General features: G+C 40.1%; 1 protein-coding gene across 1 annotated transcript in view; it reads left to right on the top strand.

Annotated features, from left to right (window-relative positions):
* Positions 1-14,760, top strand: part of col4a5 (collagen, type IV, alpha 5 (Alport syndrome)) — a 456,319-nt gene that overhangs the window by 74,681 nt on the left and 366,878 nt on the right. Inside the window, exon 5 of the mRNA XM_028815432.2 lies at positions 2,795-2,839. Coding sequence (XP_028671265.2) covers positions 2,795-2,839 — 45 coding nt within the window. The remainder of the gene's footprint in view (positions 1-2,794; positions 2,840-14,760) is intronic.

The raw sequence follows: 14,760 nt of genomic DNA, 5'->3' as shown, positions 1-14,760 counted from the left end.
TCCTTTTCAGTTCATGTGTATGAGATGTTCCTTCATCATTTGGTAAGAGAGAGAGTAAGGAAGTGAGCAAATTTATAGATTTCCTGTCCAACCCCTAGAGCCAATAGGGCGTCGTAGTACTTAAAGGCTTCTGATACAAGCCAGTTCCAAACAGCCATACTTCAGACCAATGGGGGGATAGAACATCTTCACACCTGCCCCCCAAACCATATGTTAAGGTAAAGCTTTGCAGTTAGGAAGTCTGGCTTTATGTGGGGGATGAGAGAGAGAATTTATCAGAGAAACACTTGCCAAACTGGTTTGAGGCACTTCCTCCCCAACCCTATCATAAAATTCAAAGAGTCCCATTCCTAAAAGGGGGGAAGAGGGGGTGTAAACATGAATACTTCTCACGAATGTAACACTAATATTACATTGTTTTGCCTAAGTTACAAATAAAGACATACAAAATATTTATCAACTTGTTAGCAAAATTTCACATCACTACGGTCTGTATGCCTATGTCGATCAAATACAGGAAGCTCTGCAATCTACTTGTGACTTTACGCTGTAGGAAGATAAGGAAATAAATATAGGTAAACAACATTCGATGTGGCATTTATATAAGTAACATATAAATGTTTTTTCTTTAAAGACCATCACAAAACATAATCATAAACAGGACTTTGCACGATACCTTAGCGAGCTCAGCATGGCCTACTGTTTCATTGAAGGACATGCCTGTGGCAGATTCACTAGCAGGATGATGCCCAACCTCCTGCTGCCATCTTTCGCCTTTATGCCTGGTGCAGCTGCTTTCTTCTTATGTGTGAGTGGATGTTTCTTGTGGGGAGGGCTTCTGTTTTCTTTCTCCGATGTAGAACCCTCATCTTCATCTGAGTTTAGCTCTGTTATAGCACGTCTTTATTTGAAATTAATTGTGTCAGATTGGGGGGAACGCAAATGTGACCATGAGAATAAAAGTGAATAATAAAACAATGCACTAACTTTTACAAGTGCCATAAATTTACACCAGTTAATATAGCCTCAAATAAATCAAATGTTGCTGGTGCTGATTGACATATTTGCAAAGCAAAAGACACTGATGAGAAGATGCGAGGGAATTTAAGGTGACCCGGGATTACAAGGTTTTTCGTAAGCTTCAGGGATTCTAGTACAGTGTTTCTCAACCTCGGTCCTGGGGACCCCCTGTTTTTTGTTTTTTTTTTTTGGTTTTTGTTCCAACCAGATTCCTAATCAGTGACAACACCTGATAGCACTGATCTCATTTAATTAGCTGCTATTATTTTTCTTTTATCCTACATTCAGAAAAGCACAGCAGCATGATTTTTACATTTATAAGACATTTAGAAATATTTCTGCTTTTGCTATAGATTTAAATGCTTAATTCTCTTTTGTTGATTTCATCATATTTTGCCCTTTCTCTGTGCAGTTTTTCACCTTTGATGTATCTTATTAACGAGTATTAAAAATGAGCAGAGCAGACATGCTAGCAAACAACACTGAATAAGCAAAGGCTGCAACTACTTTAGCATCAGATCAACTAATTAGTAAATAACGGATTAATTAAACAATTAGAACACCTAGAAAAGTAGAATGAAAATCAAGATGAAAGTATTGTTAAAAAGAAAAAAATACATTATTCCCATATAACTTCTTGGTACATTTTAATATATATATGTATATATTTCTTTTTAACCAAACTTTGTTTTCTAATTTCTATATTGTTCCCAAAACACAGAACTTGGGAAATAACACATCACTTAATTAGCCCAGTAGTCCAATTAAAAACAGAAGCTGGTTGGAACAAAAACCTGCAGCCACAGTGGGTCCCCAGGACCGAAGTTGAGAAACACTGTTCTAGTATGAAAATTAGACCAATTTATAAAGGGCAATTTAGAAATATTGGTAACACTTTAGTTTAGGTACTGCAAAAATAATTTGGCTGACAACTTTATCCAAGGTAACTTACAACATTGATGATACAATTGGTTACATTATTGAGTTTTTCCAATTAGAGCAGAGGCAGGTCAAGTGAATTTCTCATGGTCACACAGTGTCAGTAGCGTGATTTGAATCCACAAGCTAAGCAAATGAAGTCCAAGGCCTTAACCACTACACTACACTACTTACTTATGCTTATGTACTCTTATGTAACACAACCTTAAGAAATGCATCTTTTGGTGTTCATAACACTTGCAAAACATCAGTAAAGTACTTATTCATCTGTGCAATGTGGCCTAGCAATATTCAATAAAACTTCAATTTGGAACGGTCAGAGGTTGCTTAAGTGAGACATATTTTTTCTTGATATAGAAGAATACAAGATAATATATTGAGAATCCTTTATAGTCATAAGCTATTTTACCAGCATATCAAATGCCACACTGCACAGGTATAAATATCCACTTTACTGATGCTTTGTAAGTGTTATGAACATCAAAAGAAAACTTGTTATGTAACAGTAAGTGAGTAATAGATACATTTTTGCAGTACCTAAACTAAAATGTTAAACATTTCAAAATGAAATTTGTTAATTAAATAATAATAATAATAAATACATTTGCATGTGGTTGAAATGATGATAAGTGCATCATGTTTTGGATGTAAATTAGCAAATCTTTGTTAGATGGAATTACTTCTAATTAGAAAAACAGATATAAGTTTAAACAGTATGGCTGTGACAGCATTGTATATTGTAGATCTATGTCATTAGAAGGAATTTTAAACTGTTAATCAGAAGGAGTATGGAATTATACTAGAATAATAACTATCCTTTTTCACTTTTCTTTAGGGGCCACCTGGACTTCCAGGGTTTCCAGGAGTACCAGGACTTAATGTAAGCCAAATATTCCTTGTATTAATTTTATTAACATTTAATGAACTAGTATACTGAATTCCAAATCTTCCTAAGTATTAATTTAACCATCTCCTAAAGAATGTATACACATGAATCATCTTGAATTAGTATATCAATAATAATAATAAACATTTACACATATAAAAATTGAAGTGTGTTATACCTCTGCAAAGTTAACAGTTAATAGAGAACCAATCTTAAGCAAACTGGAGAAATATTGGTACTAATTTTACATTTTTCTTCAGAAAACCAAACATAATTAAAGATTGTTGAAAACATGATTTAAAAAATTTTAAGAAAGCATATTTTAGGTGTAATCACATTAAATGCAAAAATCACCTTTAGTTGTCATCATCCCTACCTACCTGCCTGCCTGCCAGCCTGTCTGTCTGTCTTTCTGTCTGCATGAAATAACTTGGTTCTCAGTGGAAGTAAATAAAAAGCAATACTTTAAAAATGCTTGCCTTAATGCTGATTGTTAAAAATAAAATATGGGAGCTAAGTATATAGCTACATACAATTTTGATACCAAAAATGAAAACTTGGATTAGTAACTCAAAGAAAAATATAAAGTAAACAGGTACGCATTATTTAGGAAAGAAATGCACAACCAAAAAGGTAGGTGAATTGCCATTTATGTAAAACAGGACTTGAATGCAATTATTCTTTGATTAAATGGTGAGCCATGTCTTAGTGTGGATGTCTGAATTTAAGTTGAAAGCTTTACTCTTTATATTAGGAGTGTGTTATATACTCTCCAAATGCATGCATAATGACTTTTAAATAACATCAAAAGGCAAGTATAGAGTGGGATATTTTAATCTTTGGGGACTTTAATTACCTAAATATTAATTAAGCTAGATGTTTAAACAGGTTTTTTTTATTTATAACGCCATATAGGACGAATTTGAACTGAACTGCTGAAACCCCATGCTTTGTCTTGACTCATACATTAAATTTGTATTTTTTATGTTCATTTTCATTATGATTACCATTCCGGAGGGATCCTCCAGCCTTCTCAACACTCTATATGGTTTATGTCACTAAACATTTCAAAGTCCTTTTTGAAGCCAATGAACAGTAATTTTAAGTTTGAAAAAGGTATCTATAGTTTGTCGAATGAAAGTTAATTGGTCTGTAATATAGCTGCATAAAGAGCAGATACAAGAAATGTTAACAAGTTTAAGAGTATCAGATTCGTAATCTTATTTATTGTCATCAGGCAAGAAAAAAAAATGTTTGGGAACTTGTGCATCAGGCAACAGCATTGCAGACTTGTGGAGTATTGAGTAAGACTGCTTCATTAGTCGTAGTCCAGGTCCATATTTTAATTTTTCTGGAGCCAGATAAAACACACAGGTAAGAAGAGGTGCCTGTGATAAGAGGTCTGGAGCAAAGTAAGATTTTTTTTTTAAATAAATAATTGAGTCCTGGTACGTGCAGGCTGTAAGTGGGTGCAGATGATTGGGGTGCTTGGCTGATTGCACATTCACATGCAGATGTGAGCATGTCTGTCTGCTCGGACAGCACCTGCACCCAATTGGCTCTATAAAGGGAGGCTGCCCTGCAAATTCAGAAGGACAGAAGAAAAAAAAAGGGAAAAGAAGGAACAGAGGTTAATGGAGTGAAAAAGACGGACAATGGAGTGGCGTCTGTGCTGGGAGAAAAGAAAGCAGGAGGTCGGGAGTGTGCCCCAGGAGCTCATGTTTTTAAAGAAGAGTCTGTCTGGGATTTTATCCTCTCTTTTATTGGAATATTTATTGATTTTAACCTCTATTTTTCACATCATTTTATGGATTATTTGTTGTATTAAAGATCTAGCACTGCACTTTTGGACATTTTGTCTTTTTTGTAAATAAAAGCACTGTACACTTTGCACCAAGCATTTGCTGACTGTGTGTGTCCTCACTTCCCCTGGCCATTCTCAGATAAGTTATCAGCAGTTCTGGGTGCAGGTGGTTTACGGATGTAACCATGTAGGGTGTAGTCAACCTGTACCATCTCAAATGGTGACAGTGATGGGATGAGCCAGTGCTGGTGGAGAACATGGAGTGAAAAAGAAACAGGGGATTGGTGTCTGACTGTTTTACAGACTCATGCACCCAAGGCCAAAGAGGACTATTTTAAAGTTTTGAACTTTTAATAAACTATTTATTTATTGCTGATTTTAAACTTTCTGTGAAAAGAGAGCAACAAGTTGGACTGTACCAGAGAGAGAAAAGATTGGAATATTAACCTTTACATTAAAGAAAGTGGAATAATTAATTGAGAAAAAGCAATCAGAGGAGTCATCCTTTGTGATTAGATCAAAGGCAGGAAAAGATACTTTAATGAATTCAAACCTTTATAATAATACTGTCAGAAAGTCCTTTGTCAGGTTGAATTTGAACCTCTAATGGCAGAATATTAAAAATCACTTGTGGCGCCTTTCCTACATATTTCCGGGTGAAAGTTCATGCTTCGCACGTCTTTCGTCCCTTTGTTTGCTTGCTGCACGTTGTGGGAATAGTTTGTCCTTTTCTCTTATCACTTGAGCCATGCTGTGCGTCCTTGCGGAAAAACCACAGCCACAGGAATTAAAGTACTTTCAGACTTCAGATTGTGCTTGCAATTAATCTTTACCTCGATATTGGAAAGGGGAGTTTACAAACAAAGTTGTACCACCGTGGAGTTAATAGCGACACCTCCCGTGACCAGACATCTGATCGTGTCTAAGGTCATTTGGACTTTATCTCACCCGCATCTATTACACCAGCCTGTTGTACCGAGATCAGTTCTCATTTTTATGGTCCTTCGAGCCGGATTTTTCTTTACAAGGATAAAGTTCAAAGGCAAATGGATAAGGAGCAAAACACTGATGAGCTGAGCCCAGCTCTTCAAAGTAACACTTCAGATAAAGCGGACCTGATCAATACGGCAGGAAATGTTAACCATTCAGTAGCTGGTCAGGTCAGTCCTTCTGTTTTATGTACTGAGACGAGTTACCCTCCTGAATGCACAGTGAGCACAACTTGCCAAACAAGTTCTGCCGCAGATGCACGCAGTCAGCAGTCAGTTCACCTCTGCATCCACCGGGAGACTCGCGCTCCACCCCAGCTAGAAGCCTATGAGGTGGGATATTACCCATCAAGACAAAAGGCACGCTCTGTTACAAGCTGCTCAATATCCCAACCGACTATTCCTCAGACGGCTTTGGGTTCCCATGTAGGTCACAGCGAGCAGTCACATCGCACTGTAAGTTCACAGCATAGTAATGTTACGCATTTGTCATTAAGCGATTCACAGTCTGCCTTTCTTAGAGAAAAAAGGAAACTTGTGGAACTGCAAGAACTCAGAAAACAAATAGAGGAAGACCTTAAAATAGATGAGCAATGTAGACTACTAGACACTCAGGCTAGAGAAGCATTGAAGGAAAGAGAGGCTATAGCCCAGCAGTTGTCCCAGCAGCGACGTCTCCGAAGGGCTGAGCAGGACTTAGAAGAAGCACAAATGATTTCTTCATTTGTTATGGAAAATGAACGCAAAGGGATTGTGACCCCTACTGTTTCCCAGATCCCAAAGCACTTCTCAAATCTGTCAGCACCAACTAAAGATTTGCTTAATGTGAATGCAGAGCCCTTCACCATGTCCTATCCATTAGACCTGAGTGGCAGAAATAAGGATGACAGTGCCAGAGTCCCTACTGCAACAATAATGTCCCAAGACCACCAGGATTTTAGTTTTCCTATAATCAATACACCAATCCAACATGTAACAAATAATATGCAGAGTGGAAACGCCAGGCACCAACTGCCTGGGGGTCCACGACTTGTACATCAGCCTTTCCAGCTGGTGAATGTCCCTCCTACGATTTCTAACATGCCTACAGAATCACCCTTCCTGTCAAAGCCATCTGCCTATGCCCCTTCAGTACAAGTCGCACCCGATATGATGGACTTGCTTATTGCTTCATCATGTGGGATTCCTAAGCCGAAACTGCCATGCTTTGAGAGTGGCAAAGAGAGTGAATTTGCTCTCTTCAAAATGGGACTAGACAGTCTTTTAAATGGCCATCCCCATCTCACTGAACAGTACAAATACCAAGTGCTGCTTGGATGTTTGAAATTTCCTGGTGCACACAAATTGGCCAAAGCATATATGCATTGCCCAAATCCATATTCGATTTCCCTGCAAGCGCTGAAAGAGAAATATGGTCAACCAAGGCAGCTAGTACAGAGTGAAATAGGAACAATACTTAATGCTTCACCTATAAAATTTGGGGATGCTGAAGCATTTGAGGACTTTGCCCTTTCAGTACATGCATTGGTTGGTATGCTTCAGGCTTTGGAAGGAGAAGGTGGTTACGAATTGAGGTGTGGATCACATGTGGATCGGCTTTTGAGCAAGTTGCCCCCTAGTTATCGTGATGGATTAGTGGAATATTGCTTTGCTCAAGGAATATTACAGTCCAATGCAGACTGTACCTACACACTGCAGGACCTTTCAGTCTGGCTACAAACCAAGTCCCGTGCTAAACGCATTTCGGAGCAAGCTGCTGCCCTGTATCGGGGGGAGACATTGAAGCATGGCAGAAAGGAGAATACAATTTCAGTCCGGAGAACAGAGCCAACCAACACAATTTACTATAATGCTGAGCCAGTTGCATTTCAACCGAATCCTCACTCCTCTCCTTCACTTAAAACGTCCAATGAAAAGCTCAAACCTTATTGCCCATTCTGCAATAACAAGGAGCACTATCTGAATGCCTGCACAGACTTTAAGAAATTAAGTGCTGAACAGGTTGCCAACTGGATAAGAGATAACGAGCGTTGTTGGAAATGTGGCCGTACACACACCCCTGACTCGTGTACGTTGAAGAAGCCATGCAACACATGCAAGGAGCTCCACCTTACAATTCTGCATGATACTGTTATGCAGAGAAGAGGGCAGAGTGTACTCATGACCGTAGTCAAGTCTGATGCCATATACATTGACCGGAACAGACGTCCACATCAAGTGTTACTTAAAGTCGTGAAGATTCTAGTACACTATGCTGGGCGTTCAGTTGAGACCTTTGCTGTCCTAGATGATGGATCGGAAAGGACCATTATCATGACTGCGGCAGTCAGCACACTAAAGTTACCCCAAACCCCAGAGGTAATGACTCTTAGAACAGTCCGACAGGATATTGTCCGGATTCCTGGTAATGCGGTGAACTTTGAAGTCTCTTCGGTGAATGAACCCAACAAGAAATATACCATTCAACGAGCCTTCTCTGCAAACAGTCTGTGCTTGTCAGAATACTCATACCCTATTAATGAGTTAAAGAAGCGTTACCTGCATCTACGCAATGTACCATTACCTCAGATAGACCGGGCCTGTCCTTTGCTTCTGATAGGCTCAGATTTTCCCCAACTGGTGATGCCGATTCAACCAGTAAATTTTGGTCCACCGAATGCACCTGTTGCAGTCCACACTGCTTTGGGATGGACACTACAAGGGCCTGCAGGTCTAATCCAAGGACAGGGACAAGATGAAAGATGTATACTGATGAATGTCTCATCCCCCTCAACTGAACTAATAAGAAATGTAGAGCGGCTTTGGCAGACCGACACTTTACCCTATCTGAACCTGCAGCAGGTGACCCAGTCCAAGCAAGACCAACAAGCCCTGGACTTGCTTGAAACAAGGACTGTGAGAGTTGAGGTCCATGGGGTCAAAAGATATGCCACCCCATTATTGAGACGTTCCAGAAGTCCATGCTTCCTTGCTTCTCCAGAAGCTATGCTTCCCCACCTTAGACGTGTAGAAAGGTGTCTTATGAAAGATCAATATTTGGCTGACTTACATACACTGCACATCCAGAAGCTTGTGGATGCAGGCCATGTCAGAATTCTGACTGAAAAGGAAATAAAATCACATGAAGAGGCTTGGTATATACCACATCATATGGTGCAGCATAATGGTAAATACAGGCTTGTATTCATCTGCTCCTATCAGAGGGACGGACTTGCCTTAAATGATCATCTGTTTGCAGGTCCAACTTTGGGACCCTCATTACTGGGTGTTCTTCTTCGATTTCGCCAGCATATAGTTGCCATATCTGGTGACATCAAGGCTATGTTTCATCAAATACGTTTGCTACCTTCTGACAGGTCATTACTGAGGTTTATATGGAGGAATATGGACCGTGATAAGTTACCAAGTGTTTATGAATGGCAAGTCTTACCTTTCGGCACAACCTGTAGCCCTTGTTGTGCAACATATGCATTGAGAAAACATGCTCAGGACAATCAGGAAGGCTTTGAAGAGGTGTGGAATTGTGTTAATAAAGCTTTTTATGTGGATAACTGTCTGTACAGCTTACCGTGTATAGAAAGTGCCAAGCAGCTAGTAGATAAATTGTGTCAACATCTTTCTGAAGGTGGCTTTGAAATTAGGCAGTGGGCCAGCAATTTCACATCAGTCATTCAACATCTCCCAGATGAGGCCAGATCAGAGAATTCTGTATTGTGGCTTTCACAGCATGGCGAAGAGCCACTAGAGCCAACACTAGGTCTCCGCTGGAACTGTACCATGGACAGTCTTGGTTACAGATGTTGCCCAATTGAATGCATTGAGCCAACTAAGCGGAACATTTATAAGGTACTTGCCAGCCAGTATGACCCACTGGGGTTTCTCACTCCCTTTACAGCACGAGCCAAGGTTCTGGTACAAGACCTTTGGAAGACTGAAAGTGGTTGGGATGATCACATTACCCCTGACACCCTTGTGCAACGATGGCTTACCTGGGTAGAGGAGCTAGGCAGTATAAAGCATGTAATCTTGCCTCGCTGCTACATCCCACCATGTGCTGATACTCCCGGGGCTAAGAGAGACTTGCATGTATTCTGTGATGCCTCCGAGCGATTATATGGGTCTGTTGCTTATCTACGTACTGAAGATGAAAAGGGGGGAATACATGTTAGCTTTGTGATGGCTAGGTCCAGGGTAGCCCCCAAACGGCAAATCTCAATGCCTCGTTTAGAGCTTTGTGCTGCTTTAACTGGTGCTCAGTTAGCGCATCTACTTACCACAGAGCTGAGCTTGCCTATAGGGCAGGTACTCTTGTGGAGTGATTCCACTACAGTCTTGACCTGGCTGAAATCCGAATCCTGTCGGTATAAAGTGTTTGTAGGCACCAGAGTAGCGGAAATACAGAATTTAACCAATTTAGACAACTGGAATTACATAGCAACCAAAGATAATCCAGCTGATGACATTACCCGGGGAAAGACCCTAAAGGAGCTTAGTGAGTTAAACAGATGGAGGAATGGACCTTCCTTTCTCAAACAGCCTATTAACGAATGGCCATGTTCCTTGATTACTGGCCCACCTGAGGACTCCACTGAAATGAAGAATGCTACCTTTTGTGGAAGTCTTGTAATGGAGCAGCACACTAGATATCCAGATCCCAGTCTTTTCCAGTCTTGGAATGATTTAGTTAAGGCTACCATTCAGGATCTTCATGGGGCGGCTGATGGGAATTCAAGTGCTTATTCCTCAGCAGAAACCTGGAGGGAGACGGAAGTTGAACTCCTAAGAAGAGCTCAACAGAGCAGTTTCCCTGTAGAAGTCAAGAATCTTCAATCAGGAGTGGAAATACCTCTAAGTAGTCGCTTGAGGACATTATCACCAGAATTTGACCATACTGTGGGTCTCATTTGAGTCGGTGGCCGACTAAGAAGAATAGAGGGTTTTAATGAGGAAGGCATCCATCCTATTGTACTGGACCCATGTCACCCAATAACTAAACTGCTCATTCAGAACTATGATGAAAAACTTCTGCACCCAGGCCCAGAGCGTGTGTTTGCAGAGGTAAGAAGAAAATATTGGATATTAAGGGGTCGTGAGGCTATCAGACGACATCAGCACCAATGTAGGGAATGCCAGCGTTGGCGTGCCACCACTCGGGCTCCAAAGATGGCGGATCTACCTCCAGCACGACTACGGCTATTTAAGCCACCCTTTTGGTCCACAGGGGTTGATTGCTTTGGTCCCTTTACGGTAAAAATTGGCCGGAGGACGGAAAAACGTTGGGGAATTATATTCAAATGTATGACTACTCGTTGTGTTCATTTAGATTTAATTGAAAATTTAGATACTGATGCATTTCTCATGGCTTTCCGTCGGTTTGTGTCAAGAAGAGGCCAGCCTTCTGAACTTCTGTCTGACAGAGGTACAAATTTCCGAGGAGGAGAAGCTGAGTTAAAGGAAGCTATTACTGCCATGACACCTTCCTTGCAGGAGCAACTCGCTAAGTAGCAAGTGAAATTTCAGTTCAACCCACCAAGTAGTCCACATTTTGGAGGGACCTGGGAACGGGAAATCAGGTCAGTGAAGAGTACCTTACGAGTAGTTCTTGGAACCAATGTTGTGACTGAGGCCGTATTAGCTACCGTTCTTATAGAAGTTGAAGGTATTTTGAACTCCAAACCCCTGGGATATGTATCCTCAGATGTGGCAGATCCTGACCCGATAACTCCGAATCTGTTGCTCATGGGGCGGCAAGATGCTTCACTACCACAGGTAGTTTACCCTCCAGATGATTTGCTGGGACGACGGCGATGGCGTCACAGTCAGATTTTAGCTGATCATTTTTGGAGTAATTTTGTCAAGAATTATTTACCTGGTCTCCAGCTCCGTCAGAAATGGCAGACTGACTGTGATGAGTTGAAGGTTGGAGAGGTAGTCATGATTATTGATGCGCAACTCCCAAGAGCATCATGGCCAAGCGGTAAAATCATTGAAACCTACCCAGGACCTGATGGTCGCATACGTACAGTGAAGATTCAGGTAAAGGATCGAGTGTATATCCGACCCACAGTCAAATTAGTCAGGCTTCCAGCTGTTGAAGACTGTGATGGATATAGACCAGATGGGTGATGAGGACTTTCTTCTTGAAGTACAAATTTGTGCTAACAAATTTGGGGGCGGCTATGTCAGAAAGTCCTTTGTCAGGTTGAATTTGAACCTCTAATGGCAGAATATTAAAAATCACTTGTGGCGCCTTTCCTACATATTTCCGGGTGAAAGTTCATGCTTCGCACGTCTTTCGTCCCTTTGTTTGCTTGCTGCACGTTGTGGGAATAGTTTGTCCTTTTCTCTTATCACTTGAGCCATGCTGTGCGTCCTTGCGGAAAAACCACAGCCACAGGAATTAAAGTACTTTCAGACTTCAGATTGTGCTTGCAATTAATCTTTACCTCGATATTGGAAAGGGGAGTTTACAAACAAAGTTGTACCACCGTGGAGTTAATAGCGACACCTCCCGTGACCAGACATCTGATCGTGTCTAAGGTCGTTTGGACTTTATCTCACCCGCATCTATTACACCAGCCTGTTGTACCGAGATCAGTTCTCATTTTTAAATACTTTTTATTTATATAGAGCCTTTCTCATGCTCAAGGCACTTGAAACAAAATGATATAGTTTCTTCATAGAATAATAAACAAATAGACACAGCATATACAAAAGCATTAAATAGAATAAAAGATAGAATAAACCAGAGTATACTACTAAATTCAATACTAAAAGAAATGCCTGGACAAATCACATAATTTATGATACAATACACACACAAATTATCCTGAGCTTCTGGACAGAGAGGTAAACTGAAAGAAGGGGCAGAGTTAGGTTAAGGTAAAAGTCTACCTGAACAAATTACTTTAAGTTTTTTAAAATAATGAATGGATTCAGGTGATCTAATAATTTCAGGGGGTCATTCCAAAGTCTGGGCACTATATAGCTAAAGGCCCTGTCACCCATAGAGTGCAGGTTAGTGTGGGGCACAACAAGATTGCTAGAATCAGAGGACATTAATGGTCAAATAGAAGCATGGCAATGGAGAAAGTCACTGATGTAGTCCAGTTCAAGGCCATTTAACACTAGAATTACCAGACCCTACGAAAAAACTCGTAGATCCGTCCCACCTTAAATCGATTCTTAAATCCGTTCGCACCTCTCCGCCATCGTCTTTTGTCTTCTAAACGTGCAGATAAAGACAAGCTGCAAACAGCCGACTATTCCATCCCCCCACCGACATAGAATGTGCACGAACTTCTCTCAGCTCATGTCTTGATTGATTATCTGAGAGTGAAGTGGAGTTTTAGAGTGGAAATAATAGATTGTTATTTGGAACACATACATTTCTACAGTACAGTAATCTGTGTAAACACATTTTTAAAACAGAAACGTTTTTCATATTCTAGTAGTAAATGACAAAATGTTGGCATAAACTATATAATGTATGAAGCCTGAAGTCCAAATATCAAAGAAACACTTTCACGAAAGGTACAAATATAACAGAACAAGTGTGCTTTTATTCAAAAATATAACTGCAGAAAAAAAAAGCCGCCTTAATGTGCGACATTGACACTCATTTACTGTGATGGCCCCGTGGCACAACAGTATCAGTTGCTGACTAGGAATCAAAAGGTCATGAGTTTGATCCTGCATGACTCCCTTTTGAGAAGTGAACTGCTCTTATTTTTACTATTTTAGAATAAAAATATACATTTGATTTCAGTCTGTAACAGCCGGTGTAATTTATGATATTTGTAAAGGTTATCTTTGTTTTTGTTTTTTTTTATTCACTTTCCATTCTCTCAGTCACATTCAGGATCCTTCCCTACACCATCTGACACTGCTGTTTTCACATAAAGACGCGCTATAGCTCTGCAGTGTATCATGATACATACGGCCGCGTGTTTTTTTCCCCCCAATCTTGCCAGTCCCCACATGTGGCTGTATGCTGTTTCTTTTGTACTCCAGGACATGCAGAGGAAACATAGTAAAGAGCAGTAACTTAAGAGCTATATGCAATCATCAGACACTCCCCATCTGACACTGCTGTTTTCACATAAAGACGCGCTATAGCTCACCCAAGGAGCGCCCTTCCTACATTTATGATAAGTGTACTTGTTGCAGTGTACACACCTCTCTGTGCTATGGTTCCTATTACACTGAACAAGTACCTGTAATTTGCAGCTCTATTCATTATCTCAAAACAAATATATGTGACATTTTGAAGAAATCATTTTATGACACGAATAGTACCAATCAGAAAACATTATCGAAGTAATGCAATATTATTTGAAAACGAACAGTGTCAGATGGGGTGTGATTTGTACTGGTGCTGTTACTTAGAGTCAGATCAGAAGCTGAATAAACTCCTGTTCTGACTCTAAGTAAAAAAGCATGAATTAATCAACAGAAATAACTGCGATCAACATTTTAAACTTAACGATTTACAGTGCATACCAATTTATAAATTTTATTTCCATTTGAGGCTACAAAGAAAAAAAAAAACACTTCCTCCCCAGCAAGGAATTGAACTCTGGTCTCAGCAGGGATGCCATGCTCCAAGTCAGCAAATCTCAGCGTTACGACACGGAAGGTGTTGTGATATCCTTGAACCTTTTGTGAAAGTGTTTATTTGATGTTTGGCCGTCAGGCTTCACACATTCTATAGTTTATGCCTACATTTTGTAACATTTATTACTAAAATATGAAAAAGTTTCTGTTTTAACAATGTGTTTACACAGATTACTGTAGAAACGGAACACACATGAAATGCGAATGCAAATAAAGATCTATTATTTTCACTCTAAAACTCCAGTTCAGTCACTCCCAGATAATCAAACAAGGCATGAGCTGGGAAAACTTAGTGAACGTTTTGCGATGGTGGGGGATGGAATAGCCAGCTTTTTGCTGCTCGTCTTAATCGGCACATTTAGAAGACAAAAGAGAGGTGAGAACGGTTTTAAGGTGGGCTGGATCTACAAGTTATTTTGTAGACTCTGGTAATTCTAGTGTTAAAGCTTTGTATGTTATTAACAGAATTTTATGCTTGATCCTGTTAGACACAAGGAGCCAGTGAA

Source organism: Erpetoichthys calabaricus, chromosome 12 (genome assembly GCF_900747795.2).
Source record: "Erpetoichthys calabaricus chromosome 12, fErpCal1.3, whole genome shotgun sequence".
Taxonomy (NCBI): Eukaryota; Metazoa; Chordata; class Cladistia; order Polypteriformes; family Polypteridae; genus Erpetoichthys; species Erpetoichthys calabaricus.
This window is presented reverse-complemented; position numbering and strand designations above follow the sequence as displayed.